The sequence below is a fragment of the Prinia subflava genome, chromosome 13 (genome assembly GCF_021018805.1).
Source record: "Prinia subflava isolate CZ2003 ecotype Zambia chromosome 13, Cam_Psub_1.2, whole genome shotgun sequence".
NCBI classification, from domain to species: domain Eukaryota; kingdom Metazoa; phylum Chordata; class Aves; order Passeriformes; family Cisticolidae; genus Prinia; species Prinia subflava.
Window position 1 is genome coordinate 16,556,426 of NC_086259.1, and position 19,276 is coordinate 16,575,701.

At 39.1% G+C, this 19,276-nt stretch overlaps 1 protein-coding gene across 1 annotated transcript in view; it reads left to right on the forward strand.

Annotated features, from left to right (window-relative positions):
* The window catches only part of CDYL2 (chromodomain Y like 2), a 57,483-nt gene extending 47,124 nt beyond the window's left edge, over window positions 1-10,359 (forward strand). Inside the window, exons 5-7 of the mRNA XM_063410876.1 lie at window positions 2,779-2,989; window positions 3,677-3,820; window positions 5,886-10,359. Coding sequence (XP_063266946.1) covers window positions 2,779-2,989; window positions 3,677-3,820; window positions 5,886-6,044 — 514 coding nt within the window. The 3' untranslated portion in view covers window positions 6,045-10,359. The remainder of the gene's footprint in view (window positions 1-2,778; window positions 2,990-3,676; window positions 3,821-5,885) is intronic.
* The last annotated feature ends 8,917 nt before the right edge of the window (window positions 10,360-19,276 follow it).

The window sequence follows — 19,276 nt, forward strand, 5'->3', positions numbered from 1 at the left end:
GTCTCCACGTGTTTCCACCTTGCAGAGCATGGCTCTCCTGTACTGGTCACAAGTTACGACTGAAGTTCCAGTCCCTGTCAAGTGTCCCCTCCCATGAACGGTTCCTGCATTGATGCTGTGTCTCAGCCACGGCGGGTGGCAGTGATCGGATGAGCGGCGCTGCAGCTCCTCTGCAGCTCACAGATCTACCCCACATCCATCCCACACCATCCCAGGCCTGAGCTGCCGCATCCACACGCCCTCCCACAGCAGGGAAAGGCAGAGAGGCTGCACAGTGTGGCCTGCAGAGCCCTGGCATTGACACTCTCCCTGGAAGGCATTCCCAGCACGGGCTCGCACCATCAGCTGGGCAGCGTTGGGAGACCTGAGCCACAACACTCTGGGTATGCTGGAAGAAATCAGACAAGGACAAATTTACTTGCTCAGATTCTTTACAGACCTGGATGTACTTTCAAGCCCTGACCAGGAACAAGAGCCTGAATCAGTGCAGAAGTGTCTGAGCATCCCAGCTTGTATCTGATGGTCAGCCTCCCAGATATCCTCTAGCAAATCCAGAAGACCTCTGCAGACACTTCTTCCTAAGTTTGAGCATCTGGGTCTATTATAGCAATAACAGCTGTAATCTGAAATAATTTTCAAAGACTGCTTTGAATTTAAACAAGGATCTTTCAGCATAACTTTGTGTGAACTTATCGTTTGGAGACAAGGAAACATGCCAGGTTCAGGGTACAGAGATGACCCAGTGAAACAATGCACCAAACAGCAAAGATAAATGGAGCTTCAGCTTCTGGAGACCAAAGGCAGGCATTGTTCCCCTCATCATCTCCCAATATCGTAGCCTTCCACTCCATCCTTTAGGTAGCATGTTCCACACACATCCATTTTACCATCCTCTGTGCTCCCCATTCTTTCCTCATGACAGAGCCTTGCTGTGCCTTCTCCATGTTATGTTTCCACTCTCTCCAGGTCCTCCCTCCCTTCCTCATACAAAGACTTCCTTCAACCCTTCCCCTCCATTACTGTGTTCTGCCTTGTTCTTCCTCCACATTATCTGTTTCCTCTCCACATCCCTAATTGCTTTTCCATATTCACTTCCAGCCCCGTTTATCACAGTGATTCCTGCTTTACTCTACAACACTAGTTTCATCTGCCTCCACATGGTCCTCAGATTTACTGCCACCATTTATTCTTAGTTTGCTTTCTTTTTACTTATCATTCATCATATCCCTATTCCCAACTGCAGTCCTGTCTGGAAGGCTTACGTAACTACTGAGGTTCTCAAAATTCTGGAATTAATGAGGTGCCATGATCCACAGTTACTACTCAGTCATAAACAACCAAAGAAATAATGAGATAAGGGAACAGCATTGTTTCTGTAAGAAAAACAAATCACAACTCTCTTTAACCCTGCTCTCCTCTAGCCAGAAATGGTCTTGAACAGACAAAACCAATGTTCCTTATTTCACTCTCTTTGTCTTGACAGTAATCTCCTAGTTTACTTCTGTGAACAGAGCTGCATCAATTCTCTGTTTTCCCATGGTCAGAAATTAACTCCTTACTAGAGAACTTGAAAATCAGAATGTATGAATTGAAAACTTAATTATGGATCATCTCAGACTCTGTCCTCATTTAAAATACTCTGCACTTCAGCCCAGTTGCCACATGGGCTCTCTAACCTGCAAGGCCCATCTGTGCTCAGGTACAGAGGCCTGGATCCTTTTGACCTCAGTGGGAGAGCAGCAGCTCATCAAAGGGCACATTTGACAAAATGTTCTTTCCTAAAATCTGTCAGCAAAGATGCACTCTGGATCTAATAAATACCCAGTGCAAGGACAGAATCTCCTCTTTTGCTTGGAATTTGATTTATCCATGTCTTTTTTCTAAAGTAACTGAGCATCTCATTTGCCTCCATATACCTGCTGTGCACTGAGCTGCTGGAGCCCATAATTTGCCCACAATTACACTCTTGCTTTTTCCTAATTGGTGTAAAGGCCGTTCCATTCAACAGATGTCTTTCCACAGTTGCTGGTAGGTAACTTATTTAAAAGATCTCCTCATTGCACAGAATTTAACATATTCTAGTTCATTTATCCAGATGAATCCAATGACATTTAACTTCCTTATTATTTCTCATCACATTATGGGGTAGTCAGGCAAGGGCATCTGCTTTGTAACAGCTTTGCTGAAGACTTTTGCAATGAACACCCAACTGAAGATCGCTCGTCCGGTTCAAACATTTTTCTCTCTGACTCCCCTTTGCACGTCTTGTTCTTTTTGCTGGTGTGCCATAAACATTGACAGTCTCCCAATCCACTGACGGGACTTGCAGTAACCTTTGCCACAGCATCTTGAGAGAACTTTTTGAAAAAAATAAATATTCAGATGATAATATTTCATCAGCAGCCAAACCAGGTGCATCCCAGCCACTGTGGAGCAAACCAAGAAGTGCTTTGTGTACAAACTCAGGAGTTACTGGTCCAGAAGTAAAATTAAATCCAACCAAACCTTTCTGCAAAAAGTACAACACTCAGTGCAATCCACTTAATACAACATACACAAAACTGCCAAAGCCCAGGTACTCGGAAAGATTAAATAGCTAAAAATAAACAAATTTTTCCATGTGCAAACTAGAAAGTATCTTGCAGTTCTGACCTCATAAAACTGGGCATATGTTGTGTTCTTCTGTGGTTCTAATTTGTTTTCAGATTAAGTATTTTAAACTTGGGTATTTATGTGTTACTTCTGTATTCAAGATCTTTCTTTTATTTTCTATTTTAGGGATTTTGTAAAAGCTTTTATTCAGTTTAAGAAGCCAATTGTGGTTGCTATCAACGGCCCTGCTCTGGGGTTAGGAGCTTCTATTTTACCCCTGTGTGATATCGTTTGGGCAAGTGAGAAGGCTTGGTTTCAGACACCATATGCAACAATCCGACTCACTCCAGCTGGCTGCTCTTCATACACATTCCCACAAATTCTTGGTGTTGCACTGGTAAGGTTTTCCATCTCAAATTGCTGAAGAACCTTTCATAAATTCCTGATCTTCTTTCTCTCTTTAAAAAGTAAACCGTTTTCTGAATTGTTTCTAATAGAAATTAAATCGGTAGAAAGTTCATCTAATCCCTACCAACTTCTTATCACAAAATAACCTCGGAATTCAATATACAACACCTGCTGTACACAAGAAGGATTGCCAATATCATGGTAGAAAAGTGAAGAAATACATTAGCAGAATAACCTTGCAGAATAGTTGCCTGCATTATGTTAGGAGTAGGCAGTAACCCAGCCAGATACAGCTCTCTGCTCTTTAAAGATAATCCACAACGATTCCAGTAAGACTGCTTAGCTTTTACCAGTATAATAAATTAGAATTTGCCCCACAAATATTTCCTACCAAGTTCCATGACTCTCAACACACTAACACTGACAGTTACTCTTGTAAGATCAGCGATACAGATTCACCATGCTTGCCAGCACATTTCTCTTAAATTAAACCCATGCTGTGCTCTGGCCACCTGCACAATCCTTAAATAGCTACTGAAATCCCTTTTAAAGTATTTTGCAGTATGGAAAGACACAGAAGAACATTTGTAATTTAATCATAAAAATAGCAGGCAAGTATGAGAAAAATTTTAAGGGAATTATAACCCAAGATTACCAGAATCTTTTGGTTTCACAGGCAAATGAAATGTTGTTCTGTGGGAGAAAGCTGACAGCACAGGAAGCCTGCAGCAGAGGACTGGTGTCACAAGTCTTTTGGCCAACAACATTCAGCCAAGAAGTGATGCTGCGAGTGAAAGAAATGGCATCCTGCAGTGCAGTGGTAAGAAATCAAACTCCCTCATTAAATGACATTTCACAGAGGTAAGGTGTGCTCACAAGGCTCATCACATGTGGGACCTCGGTTTCCACAACCATACCTGTGAAAGGCTGATATCAGAAAACCTGGATAGGGATCAGTGAGCTCATGGAGTTTCTCATTTTTCAGGGATAGGGGTAGGGGGTTATTTCTTTTCACCACATTTGCATTTATTCAGTGAGTGGCACCTCCTTGCCTCATATTTTGAAACGGGATTTTAGTACATGTTTCCTTCATGAAAATGTAATAGTCTGAAACTCTACAACTGTACAGGGAAACTTCTGTAAGAAAACAGATTTGCCTTTCACTTTGTCCTGGCCTAGCATGTTTCAGCTGAATCTGCCTTCTTTCTGCACCTGCACAGTTCCTGCTGCTGCAGAATGTTCCACACAGCACCCAGAAGGGTGGGATAGTGCCAGCTAAGCTCTGCTGTGAAGGAGAGGTGAGATCCAGACAAGAGGGATTTGAACACAGTCTGGTCACAGTGTATTATAACTTTCCTTTTGTGTACACAACAGTTGAAAGAAAATCCTTTCCTATCTTTACTTCCTAGGGGTTTTTCCCTTCAGGCAGATATATTCCTGTTCTGGGCACATCCTTGTTTAAAAAACATGCAGTGAAGAAAGTGATACTGGCTGCAATAAAACTGCAGTAATTAAAGTGAAAATTGTTATAGTTTCTTGCTATATTCCCTATGCCTGAAACTGTCTCAGCATCCCTCAGTTTAGTAAAAGGAGGTAGAGACACAAGAGATTTTTAATTAAACAAAGTGTAGATTAGATCTCACAGAAGACATTGAGAATGAAACTCTCTGGAAATGCAGCAGAATTTTATTTGATGATGCTGATATAATGTGTATTATTTGAGTTGGGAAAACCTCTGGGCTTTACTGTGAATTCTTTCTTTCCTCACTGCTATTGCTTGTCAATGAAATTTTCTCAAGACTCCTTAGGAAGACCGGTGCTGACTTGGGGACAAAGATAAACCCTCAAAGACTTGTTCACAAACAGATGACAAAAAATACCCAGGCCCTTGATTTGCTATGAACACCATTTACTTTGCAGTAGCAGTGTTGAAACCCACAACATGCAGGAACTGGGCTTAACATGAAGGTGTTGACAAAGCTGAGTGAAGAGAATGCACCTCTGTTCCCACAGAACTGTGTTAATTACATTAAATCTCCTGTCCTCAGAAAATCCGTAATGTAGGAATTATTGTTGGGTTTGTCTGACCAGTTAGGTTCCTTATGAGATACATACTGGTGGTGTGTATTTAAAAACTAATTTTAAAGGAATCATTGTGTTTAAAAATGGGTCTGGGAAAAATGAGCTGAACTATGGGAGCAACCATGGATGTGCAGCTTGTGCCTTTCAAAACTTCCCACAATTACTAAGGGCTTGAGGTTGGACTTCTATTGCAAAGATCTCAGGTGATTTGTTTTGTCTGCCAGCTAAATCTAACTCCAGAACACAGCCAGAGTGTGCTTGCTTTGCTTAACACCATTCTTTTACAAAATGTTTCACTTTTATAAAAATGTAAGCAAATAGGCTTAAAAGAGATTTGCAGTAAAGTCCCTTTCCTATTAATTTCTTTATTGATAAGGAAATAATACATGAGGAAAAATTGTTAAAGATGATGGACATCCACATTTCATGTCTAACGTCTAACATGTCTAACCTTAAAGGCCACCTTCCAGAAAACAGGTGGGTTGTATATTGTGCCTCACATATTTTCATTTCAGTGGGAAGGAGTTCAGCTCCTTGTGCTTCATGGCAGACCTTCAATAAACTAAGGTACTTTAGAATCCCTCATTCTTTTAAAAAGCTGGCACTAACCCATCAACCTCAATTCTTAAAGATGCTGACTATCAGCAAGTGGAGTTATGGCTATAAATCAAATGCAATTTCTGTGCCCAAAGGAGTTATTTCGATTGTAAAGCAGTCAGTAGTCTAAAAATGCTGGTCACACCATTATCCACAGTAATTTTTTCAGGTTCAAAATAAAATACTGAGTCATATTTTGGCTTTAGGTATTGGAAGAGTCCAAATGTCTCGTGCGGAGCTTCCTGAAATCCGGACTTGAAGATGTGAACGAGAAGGAGTGTCAGATGTTGAAACAGCTGTGGAGTTCTTCCAAAGGACTGGATTCGTTATTCAGCTACTTGCAAGACAAAATTTATGAAGTCTGATGTCTTGGCCTGACTTAAAGAGAAATTGCTCCAGTTGTGACCAGAGTCAGACATGACCATGTTTGAGAAGCAGAGGCAATGCATCAGTGAGGAATTTGTGATCCCAAAGCCTGTGGCTGTGTGAGGCACACGGCTGCTCGTGGCCGGTTTGATTTTGTGGGCAGGCGTTCAGTGGGCGCGACCTGTGCAGAGGCTGCATCTTTCACATTGCTCATCCACACCCAACTCTACATTCCATGTGCTGAGAGGCACCACTGAGGCCCAGCAAGGCTCACCCACTGGAAGGGTTTATTTTGTCTGTCCTTAACTTATTCTTGCTGTTGCAGCACATCTGGGCTGACACAGAGGGCTCAGTCTAAAATCCGGGTCGGCACAATCTTTTGTAGACCCAAAAACCATACGTTAGAAATATGTTAATTATTTTTTTTCTAAGTTCTAACAGTTTAATGGAAAAATCTGATAATTTATATGTATAGTGTGTAAATTTAGTTTACAAAAACTACTAGATTTTTTTTCTTTGTTAAATTTATTTAACTTATTTATTTTGTGTTCATATTCAGCTGTTTATTGATCACAGATCTTATTTTCATATTTCCCTTTTGACTGAATTAAAAGCATCATATGAGAATGCAAACACATTTTTAGCAGCAAACTGAGTAGAAAAATAAAGAATATATAGAAAACCCACAGAATGTTGTGGGCAGTAGATGAAACAGCCACATGCATGCTCCTCTATGTGTAAAATTGTACAAAAAAAAGTACAAAAACAGATTCATTTGCCAGGGTTAAGAGAACAAAAGTGGGTTCTGGCACAGTGAGTCCCCCCTAAGTCTCTCTTCACTTTCTGCCTTCTTGAGGAGCACTGAAGGGCTTGCCAACCAGACGTTTCTTTAAGTTTACTATATTCCTGTTAGCGGTATCAGTAACAGGGTGAGTGGTGCCGTTCCGTGGCATCGTACTGTTTTTCAGGTCTAAACACCCCTTTTGGTCTGAAGTCTAAAAGCAAATCCTTATGAGCCTTAGTCTAGCTGCCTGATTCCTCAGGTGTGAGATAATCTCTGCTCTGGAGGCCTTTGGGTGTGGGCCAGCCGTTTCTACAAGGTGCTAGGCATTGAACTTGTGGAGGCAGAGGTTTTGTTTTGCTTTTCCCAGCTCTCCACCTGGCCACCCCACCACCTGTAACAAGAACTTACGGCTATCCATAAAAGCAGTCCACAATAAACAAGGAAAATCCAATCTGCTCTTTTCAAATGTGATCCTAGAACTGTTCAGTGACACTGACTGACTTCTGAACACTGGATCTCTCTGGGTTCTTTCCTGCTATGGGCAGTTCGTGTGGAAAGGACAGGAGCATGCTCTGAGACTTCACCTGCCATTGTAGTATGCCCAAATTGAAACCTCTTGAAGCAGAAGCTTTGCACATTTGTTTGCTTTGTAATTTGTGCACTTGCTCTCCATCCTTGAGCTCGGTGATTATGATTTAAACCTCTGCAAATGAGGCTGCTCAGCTTTCTCCCTCTTAGCATTACCATAAAGAGTTTCAGCAAAGCCTTTGTAAAGTTATTGAACAGGTGATTCCAGTAAACAGTAGCCTTCAACATATTAATGTAACATTTCCTTTTCTACAAATAATTAAAAGTGGGTTTTTTATGCCCTAATTGTACCACTGAATTTTAAGGCAATCACTACTCTTAATGCAGAAGTTCTCATGGAAATTCTTCATCAAAAATACAGAATCTGGCTTCTAATTAGCCTGTTTAAAATGTTTTTTAAAAGAAACTTATTGAAACCATTAGCTTACTTTAAAATGACTGAAAGAGAATTCTTTCAATGACTATTTGAAGTGATGGATGCACGGTTTGTTTTCTCCCAACCCTTGCTTTTGTCCACAGCCTGCCAGCAGTGCCACGGGCCGTGCTGGATCGAGGCCCTGCAGGGGCAGGTGCACACGGAGTCACCTGGAAAAAGAGGGATCACCCAGGTGAAAACCACTCACACACACACACACGACTTTGCACAATCAGCCCCCAGCATACACCTTCAGAAAAACAAAAAAAAGGCAGTGGAAAGTACCATGATTCCTCAGTTTCCTTCATTTCCTTTATTCCTGTCCAGAGAGCCATAACTCCTAATCATTTGTTAATAAGATGTTGGGAAGATTATTTGCATACAATGCTTAGTTTTTGTAGATAAATATAGCAAGATTGCTCAGCAATGTGAAGGAATGCATTCTGAATGAGATTTGCAAACAGAGAAGACTCTTACGTTGTTGGATCTTTCAAACTGCACCATTTCATCTGAATTTTCAGATATCTGTATCTTAGCATTTTTTATGACAAACAAATGGTTGAAATACATTTTCTATAGTTATTTTTCCATTAAAGCAAGCGCTAACCATAGTTAACATTTTTAATTATTCATATCTATACAGTTACAATCTAGTTTTCATGGAATCTATTTTCCCTTCAAAAAAGAGTAATAACAATGTTGAAAGCTTCTTTTCCAGTATTTAAATATCAGAATCTGAATTTTCTCTTGTGTTTCCATCCTTACTGGGTATTCAGATATCTAGATGTACTGTACATATTAGTCTGGGTACCTTTACTAATATTCACAGTATTTAAGATGAAAAATGCAATTTGTTGTTTAAGTATGTTATTTTATTCTTGTGTAAATTGTTTTGTACAATCTTTAAAAATCTACAGTTTTGCATTTGTAGATATTAAAGGTAAGCAATTTATTTTGTGTTGTCCTGCATGTATATTTTTGCTGTAGATAAGTGTTGCTTAGTTTACTATTTCAGTACATTTCTGTTAAAATAAATAAGCTTACAAACTTTAATACAGTATATATTTTCAAAATATAAACTTTTATATTTCTGTGGTAGGTTAGGGTATGCGTTTTAGGCAATCTTTTTCACTACTATGAACTGTTCTTTTAATCTATAATATAATGGTTTTGTGCCAATAGTTTTTCATTAGAATAAAATGCTCTTTTAATGTTAGGGATGAACAGAGAATTTTGGTTGGGGTTTGTTTTCTTTTTGGTTTTGGGTTTTTTAATTATTTTGCCAGCCTTTACAGTTTTAAATATAATTTATAAATGTATTGCATTTGTGAATAAGCCTTACCATTAGGTACAAGAAATCTTTAAAGCTGCATAATTGCTTATGCAGCACTAAGGACTTCCCCAAATAATTGCTGTAAGAAAGTTAGCAAATCAGAGTACAGGGCCTTAAGTTTTTCTTGTGAAAAGGATAATACGGGTTGTTTCTTTTGAACAACATAGGTAGACTTGTCAGCATGGGCTTTGTTATATATAAACTGTGCATTTGTGCTCCCAACCATGGTAGTTTAATCTCAGGCTTTGTGTGGCTGGGTCTATAAAAGTCAAATCTGGCTAAAGCCAGCACTCTTTAGGAGACACTAAAGAAGTTTACATAAGAGACTTATAGACAATCTTATCATAGTACATTTGGGTACTTGCTATCCTCAATGTGTTATCTGTGTCTGCCCAATTAACCGTATGTTTTAAGCCATATTAAATCTCTTTACTGCTATTTTAAATACTACACTGAAAGTCATTCACTAGCTTGCTTGCTCACAGACAGGATTTCAATTTTTAGTGAATAAAAATGTTATGCCTTCCATAAAAAACAAAGGACCAAAGAATCGCATTATTCTAACAAAGCATTAGTTCCTTTGCCAGTGAACTGGTTTGACATTTATACCGAAGATCAAACAGTCTCTTTCTGCTTCAAACACTGCGTCCTCATCCATGTCAGGTGTAAGGGGGAAAGATGTATCCACTGAGGTGTTGGGAAAGGAGTGATGTTCAGCTGGGATGGCATGTCTATTGGTAAGGCTTATTACCAAACCTCTGAGATGAAGCAAAGAACCAAAAATTCACAAGTTATGTCAATGTAAATTTATTTTCAGAACTTGCACAAATAATTAATTGTAGAACTTTGCAAATTAGGCCCTTAAGTTATTTTGTCAGAATGCCATGGAACAGACTAAAACAGTTTCTAATATTTGTAATGATGAGTACATATTATAATATTATAAGGGTACAGGCACCCCTATATCACAGTGTTGTAAATATTTTCTGAAACTGGTACAGTACTGAGGGACTTGTATCTTCTGATATATCAAATATTGACTGTCTAGATCAAATTGTACACAATTTATTTGTTGATGGTCCTGTAACTAGTGTATGGACACATTTCTGGGTGCCTTAGAAGTTGTATTTTTCATGTGTGTTAATATGCAGTATTTATACATTGTGAGAAGCTGCTTTGAATAAAAACATTGAAACTTCATTTCAATGCAGTGGTTTTCAATTTTACATAATCAGAAGCAATGTGATAAATGATAGCCATTATATATGATAATAATATTCATGGGCTCCTGCCTTCCCAAAGAGACCAGGCACACAGTGGGCTTTTCAAAAGAATTTTTTTTTCAAATGGCAAAACCCAGGGCACTAAGAGACACTGCATTAAGAACTCTCTGAAATCAATTATGATCCATTTCAATTACCATTTCTTGATCAAGTCCAAGAAAACCACCAAGAACTGTCACCAAAAGCACTTTGTAGGACACCATTATCACTTTCCCCATTATCACTTGTTTGATAAAGCATTCCTGCCCAGAAACAGCTGCTCCAGGCAGGATTTTGGCTCCACATGAGGGAATTTGAAGTGGTGTTTGCCAGGAGGGCCAAGATCCAGCCCAGCCTGGTGCAGGAGAAGGTGGATCAGCCTGTGGGCCCCTCGTGGCTCTAGACATCATTTTTGCTGTACCAGAGGATCCTTTGCTCACAGCATCCACAAAAGCTATTTCCAATCACGTATCTCCTGTGATTAGAGGAGTAACTGTAAATTACTTCTGCCTGGGGCAGAAAAGGAGGGATAATTTTACAGAGAGCCGGGGTTAGCCAAGCCAGCTATACAACAAGGTCTGAAAAAATGACCTACACTTCACTCAAAGGAAACAATTATGTTCTAGCAATTATATTGGTTGGCTTTAAACTGACCAACACTTAGTAAAAACCCTGGTCAGCTATCTGAAGCAGAGGATTGTGCAATTTAGTCTTGCTTCACTATCAACAAATGCAATTATTTATTACAGTGAATATTGTCAGGAGTAACTTATTCTGGCATGCAATGGACTGTGAGCAATGAGCACATGATGAACAGGATGTGACACCTTTCCTGTCTAACAGTTTTATCGATAGTTTGGTCTAGTTTTGACACAAATTTTCAACATGTCAATTTCATTTTAAATAACTCATTTTTAAAAGAAAGCAAAAATTCTTTAAAATTAAAAATGTCATCCAACTATTTGGGGGAAGGATTTTCAAGCTTTTTCAAATGTCAGTCCCTGTTGCAGCAAATTAATACACAAATTACAGGGAAGAGGAACCTGTTATGTATATATAAAGAAGTAATTGTATGTATAAAAGAACAGGAAGGTATTAATCCCAATTAAGGTATAAAAACAGGTCAAAGCTCTGAATACACTAAGATGTGCCACGTCTCATTTTGAATAACAGAAGCAGTATTTCATATGGCAAGAACAAGGAGAGGTTCTGAAAGCAAATGAAAGCATGCAAAAAAAAACCCAGAAAGACAATTGTAAACACTGGGGGAGTTCAGAGCAAAACAATTGTCAGAATTTGGACTTGGAGACAGTTTGGTTGCAAAGGAAAAAGTCAGGTTTGATTCTGGATATATTAACTTCAGGAATTCACCTCTCTTATTTGTCTTATTTGTCATGAAACCACCTCAGAAGTAAAATTTAATCAAACATAATCCATCTCTTCACAACTCTGACTTAACCTCAAAGCCAGTCTTCAGCTGTAGCAAGAGAGTTTCAGATTACTAAGAAAGCCAGACTAACAACCCCCTCTAGAATTCAAACCATTTGAACTTTGTTAACAGCACTTTGCTTTAATTTATACTCTTTCCTTGGTTTTACAAATTTGCTCATTATAGATATATCATAAAAATAGAACTGCTAAAAACTTTATTAAATTCCAATTAAGTCCATCTGGTGTGACTCAGTAATTTTCATCTGGAACAGTTAAGAGTACTATGGGAGAAAGAAGGCAATTTTCATCTGGAGAAATGAAACATTTTGTATTTAGTAACTTTAAAAATTCTATGTCAGACTTTGTTACCTTTCCTTATCACTTAATGACACTGGTGTCACTTGAACAAACCCCCTGGATCCAAGTCAAGAGCCACCACCATCAATGGAGAGCCTCATCCTGACTTCACTTGCTTCTAAAAAACCCAGTGGCTGATAGGTACCACAGCAAACTCCTTCACAGCAATAGTACAGGAGTATCTTGTAGCCATCTCTTCAAAAGATAAAATTTAACAGCGGTGCCTATGAAATTCTGTATAGATTTCAACATTTTCAATGTTACTGCTGACTCCTGTTAGTAGAAAGTCATGCCCTGCTGTGTTTTAACCTTCCTCAACTCTTCAGTCACATTTATCAACTTGAATTGTGGATGACTGTGTAACATCTGTGAAACTGATTTTATACATTGGTCATAGACAGAAATATACTGGTGAACAACTGTAAAGAGAAAAGTGAAAATGCTCTTTGCAACCAGGAGTCATGTTTGAAATAAGGGCTGTCGAACTGCTGCTGCTTCCTAAGATGAAATAAAAAGCTTCTAACAATGGAGTTTCTAAAATGAAAAATTATTTAAACACTAAGCAGCAATCTTGACTCGTTAGAACTGAGTTAATTACTATCATCTAGAAACAACTTATTCACAGTCATCCAGAAATGTGTTTCTGATGTGTCTGGAGATAAGTACTACACTACTCCAAAAAGATCAGCAATTCCCTACTGCTGTCCTTCCAGATGCCTGGTTACTGCATATGCTGCCCACCAGGCTCTGGGTATTCACTTTCATTAAATGAATACAGGAATTCACATCAAACTCTTCCCATGTCTAATTATTCAAGATCTACATTATTTCAGCCTCTCACTTGCTGATTTTATATACAGCTGCAGCAACTTTGTCAGGGGCTCAGACTCTGACAATTCCCTTCAAGTCTGCCTTTTGCCCATTAGACTCAAAATGAGCAACAACTCCACACACCCAATGGCTGAGGGCTGCTCCTGCTCAAGGGTCAGATGGGCACAGCTTTGATGGCTGGTTGGACTGTGGGCTCCAGAGCTTCCCTTTATTTCTAAGAGCGAGCCTTACTGAGATCAGTGGTCCAGACCTGAGTTTTATGTCACGACCTTTTATCACTCCTTTGCATAGGGCTGCTCCTCATGAGGTCTGAGGCCTCAATGCAATTTAATAACTGTAAAGCAACTACAAGCTTCTGATGCCCATGGCCAGGGCATCTGACAAAAGCCCAGACATGGTGCTGATAACACCCACCCCACCCAGAGCACTTGACTTCATCAGACCAGAAAAACAGCACATTTTATTCTTCAAGTATTTACATGTAGCAGGATGAAGCAGACTTATTTTCCTGGATGCTAATGTGATGCCAGCTGGAAAGGAATATCCCAAAGCACGTTAGACCTGGTAGGATTCATCTTCCATACGTGGCTGTAACTAGTTAGAACACAAAGACACTGTCTCCTTCTAAATGATGCTTTTTAAATAAATGCTTTTCATCTGAAAATATATTCAAAGATTAAAACTGAGCTTTAAAGGAACAGTCTGCAATGTGGCTGATTTGAAAGGCTAAAACTTTTCCCAACCATTTCAAGTATGAGAAAATCCAACAGCTCTCCATTTGTGATTCAAGCACTTGGTAAACACACTCCACAACTGTACCATGGCTGTGTGCCAATGAAATGGTGAGTCAGCAGGCAGGGGAGGGAATCAAGTGTCAAGAATGCATTTAACCCTCACTCAGAGAACATTCTTCTTACTAACAGAATGAAAGCACAACATAAAAATGCAAAAAATTACTGGAATTTTTTAACCACTAATACAGGCAACTATCTCAATTTTCTTCCAGCTTTACAGAATTTCTCAAATTTTAAATTAGGACAAACACTTAAGAAAATAGCTAACAGCAAACTGATGAGAAAGAGGTTCATGAACATGTATCAGTGCAATCCTAAAATCCTTACTCTGACCAAAATCCCAGTGATAACCCTGGCAAGACTGAGTGCTGAAGGGTTTCACAGGAGCATTAGAATTGATAAAAATTGATACTTGCACAGATATTAAAAAGGAGTACATTTTCCTAATGAAAATATAGTTCAACTCACCTGTCCTATTTCCAGAGGAGTATCTGTGCACACTACTTTGCTTCACAGTTTTCTTGTGGAGTTTTTCCTAAATCATTTTTAAATTAACCCATTGTAAAAAATTCCTCACTAAAGCATCACTGTGCATGATCACTCTAGGCACTCTATTCAGGATGGAAAAAGAACATACGAAAGTGTGGATTAAATACATATATATATGAAAGAGTACTCAGTCATCCACCTGAAGATTGAACACTCATTTACAAGGTTGTTAAACACTGCCAAACCTGAATGACAGCATTTTATACCTCCTTTCTTACTCTTCACAGGTGTAAATAACCTCACTGGACACCTGGGGAGGAGGGGAAAGGAGCAGGGAGAAAAGACTCCAGTTATTACCTTCAGAGTGTTAGTTAAGCGTAGTTACAGACCAGCTGTGAATTTACAGCTTGCCCCTATTTTGGAACAGATACAGTTTCCAGTTAAGGCTGAGGACAGCCAGCTCTGCCTGAGCCTACAAATACCTACCCAAAGCAGTTTTTTTAAACATCTGGCCCCACTGACCTCCATGGCCTGAGCCATCTCCTCCAGGAGCTCAACTCACAGCCAATATCATCCCTTTCCTGTTAGTTTGTCCTGCCCTGATTAAGCCTGGGCTGTGAAATGGCAGAGATAAGAATTGGTTTGTATAGACACCTGGTATGTCCAGGGTGGAGATACAGTAAGCATCCCTTCAGAGCTCTGTGAAAGTCTTTTCTCCCATCTAATGGCCCTCATACAGCCTAAGTCAAAGTTTAGACAACACCATCACCAATGGCATTAAGAGACAAGGCCTGGCAAACCCGGCTGGAGTGGTCAGAAAGATTTTCCCCCCGTTCTTCAGCTGTCTTTCTGCCAGATGTTAACAGCTGTAGCAGAATTACAGACACATCTGAGCCAAAGCAGATAAATTTGAGCTGACTGTGAGCTCAAGTGGTTGACCAGAATCTAGGACATTTGAAAGATGGCAATGTCCCACAGAAGAACACAACAGCAGGAAGATTTTCTCTTCTAACACCACATTCCCCTCCATCATCTTACAGACTGGAAATACAGAACTATGACCAAAGAATAACTATGAGAAACCAATGTCACTCACTGTGAAGGATTCTTCCATGAGTTGCACTTGACCTACACAAATGTGAGAAGAGAACCAGGTCCTGAAGAACTTCATTTTAGAAATTCCCCATGCATGCTGCTAAATTCCTCCATCTGAGACTTCAAAAGAAAGAGAAATGCAAAAGATTGTCAGTGTGCAGTATTAAGCTTGCAGTTTATGGAAGAAAATCAAGACACATCTTTCTTGTATGCAGAAGGCTCTCTGTAATCTTCCATCATTATAACACTAATTCCCAGAAATCCTGCAGAGCTCCAGAACTCTCTAGAGCACTATTTTTCATACCAAATACTTCTCCATGAAAACTATCTTTTAAAGAAATCTATTTACAAATAGGAAATGCTTTATTTTTTCTCCCAAACCCAAACCCCTTTTTAGTTTTCTCTGTGTACCTCCCTGGGAAATGACAGCATCTCCAGGTTATTCCATCCTACCCTGCTTGGAGCCTGTGGAACACACCAGGAGAGACAGAAAGAGAAGGAAATGACACATGTAATGACATTACAAGGCTAACACAATTGTTGATTTAGCACCAAAAGTATCCGAACACTTTAGAGCTTGGTGGCTTGTTGTATGAAGGCTCTTCACCCAGATAATGTGAATAATTGTTGGGAATTTTATTTATATAATTATCAATTTTTATGCAGAAAGCATTAGCAGATACTGTTTTAAATAATTTCAGATACTCAGCACTAAGTAAGTGGCTCATTTTCAGGAACCAACCAAGAAAAAACACTCCACAGAATGTCATATATTCCTTCAAAAGGGGAGCTACATTTCATTAGCATGGATGCTTAACTGGAGTAAGCCTCAGTATGGGGACTGTTTTCAGCAATAGTTGGTAATTTAGTAAAGTACTAATAAAATGTTTAGGCAGGTTGCATTTAAATAGCATAATGATATATAATGATATATAATTACTAAAAAAGAGTGCCAAAACCATTCTGCAACAGACCACATTCAGTTTTCATGCACTGTGCAAATCCATTTGAAAACAGAAAGGATTCCAATGTCCACTGTACAGTGGCCAGGGCACAGGCAAGCTGTGAAATTTATGCTCTCAGTCACAGAGGAGAACCTTTTACTTAAAAGCACACTCCAAGTTTCTCTCACAGAAGCTACAGAAATTAAAAGAAAATATTCTTAACACATACAGGAACAAATAAGCACACAGCAGCAGTGAAGCCAGCAGCTCTTCTGCAGGGTCATGATGAAAAACCACCAGGAAAAGAAGCAAGAGCCTGTGAGGAAGGATAATGCTCACTGACCCCACCACAGGGGACACAGCAGGAACCTGGCCCCACAGGACGTGTCTAAGGGTGAGGCATCAATTCAAAAGTAACTTTGGTGGAGAAGGTACCAAAATGTTCTGCTGCAGCAAGGTATGGGGAGATAATTCTTTGTGGCTAAGCAAAACATGCAGCAGGCAAAAGGAACTTGTCACAGCCAGGATGAGTTTCAACCAAAAGAAAATGCAAATATCTACAACTTAAAAATGTGTCAATGAAGATAATCGCTCAGTGGCAAAAATGCATAAGGGTGAAGCTGAAATGCACAAAATTGCAACCTTAGCAGTTAAAAAATAAATTTAAAAAATAAATAAAAATACTGCAGAGACAAATGTTTATATTATAGATATTATCTCTAGAAGATAAAAAGCAGTAACACCCAGTACAGAGGTATTTTGATTTTCTAACTCCTCTTGTGATGACAGCAGTTCTCAAACCGTGGTATAAATGCTGATAGTCTAGCAGGTCCCAAAATTGCGTGCAGAATCTTTATATTCTTTATAAATCTTTGTATTTCTCCATAATAGCCATTAGTGTCTTTTAGACTAACAAAAGGCTGCCATGAACATGGGGCCCATGTTCCAGAAAAGGTCCTGTTTGTTCTTAAATCAAATCTAAGTGTCATTCATATTATTAATATGGTGACAAATAGTTTATACATACACATAATAATTGTGAATTTTTTTATTTTACTCTACATGAAGCTAAAGCTTGGCAGGCCCTTCCAACTTAAATTATTTTATGATTTGCAAACAAGGTTATATGCATGAAAATAACTATCTTTTTAAAACAGGAGGAAGGTCTTGTTCATTTGACAAGAATGGTTCATTTTTTAGAGATTCAAGCCTTACAACTAGAAAAAATAGGTCATCTTCAACTGATATGAAAAGAATTATAACCAAGCAAGTACAAAATGCTGAACCAACATCCTTGGGGTGAGATTCTCACCCTGTAAGTCAACTAATGCTCTAAAATGTTCTAATTTCTATTACTCAAGACCTCCCAATTTTTCCTGTGTATAATCTGTGCTTTGAACATTAAGATAACATTTATATGAAGGGAGTAAGATATTCAGGGGGTTAATGTTCTACTTTGTGGACAGATTACCAAGAAAGAACCTTCCCTTGTTCTAAAAGGCATTTCTGTTCTGTGGATTCAGAAAGCTGATTTCACCACGTAACTGAGTCATGAAGGAAACTGCTGAGCAGCACCAGCCAAGAAATAAAGATCAGGTTGCCTCTACTGCTGCTCAAACTTGCACCTTTTTTGCTCAAACCCATTTGTACACAGTCACTTCAATCTCTTTAGAGCTCCCCTTGTACAGCAGTTTGGTTTCCTGAAGCACAGCAGGAGCTTCATCCCCACCCTCCCAGATAAGAGCCCTGAGCCATAAATCCCAACACTCTGCTTGCTCTCTCTCACTGATCTACAGAATTAAGAATTATAAAACTGAACACACAGTGGACAAATTCACCAGTTCCAATGTGGCAGCAAGGTGATCACCCAAACCCTTTTCCCCTTTTCCTTCCCATCTTTGATGCTGGCAGATGTGGTATTAAGGGACACACCTATGTGGAGGACCTGGCAATGTTATGTTTGGTGTTATGGTTAGACTAAAGGGACTTAAAGGTCTTTTCAACCTGAACAATTTTATGATTCTATTACAATAGAGATGAGATCTTAAACCCAGATTTGTCTCCATTACCAAGACGCTGTGGTAACACAGACAAAGATAGTTCTTGTCCTAGGAGGCGGAAAATTCACCATCAGAAATAGTTATAAATACAGAACATGGAAATTTGATATTGACCTTGCTGCACTAAAATCAATAAGAGATTTTTCACCAACATGAATGGATCAAGCCCACAGATGGGAGATCCGCCAGCTTTGCTCATCAGCCTCTACCTAGCCTTTGCACAGGCTCATTTATTACAATCATCACATTAGAGGGAGGTCTTTGAGATCAATACAAAAGTGGAACAGACACAGTAGGTTTGTATGAAATGGAAAAATGGGGTTTGAAGCTGGGATCAAGAGACAATGAGACAAAAGACAAGCAGGAAATAGCACAGGTTAGCAGGTGATACAAATCGTTACAACTCCAAGAGAACCGTGAGACATCTTTATGAATACAGGGCTTGGAAACTAACAGGATAAAGCACAAGGAATGAAGAGGTTGAAAATGGGGCTTTACTTCAAAAAAAGAGGAGGGTTGAGTACATTTTTATATAAAGGTAATTCAGGGAAATAAAATATTTCTCTCAAAATCAGGACTTGGAATTACTCAGTGGATTTGTTGTCAGCCTGCACAGTGAAAGGCATTGGGTTTGAAGGGAAGGAGGGACTAGTCTGAACATGAGGGACACAGTAATGCACTGACTGATTTACACAGGATTTTGAAGTCAGAAGCAACAATTGTAAAAATAACCACAGAAATTTAAAAATACCAAAAATTGTGTGTTCTCAGAGCACACAATTACATTAATAAGCAAACAAGCTGTTAGTGGGTATCGCATGATTGATTTTTGGGTTCACTGCTATGAA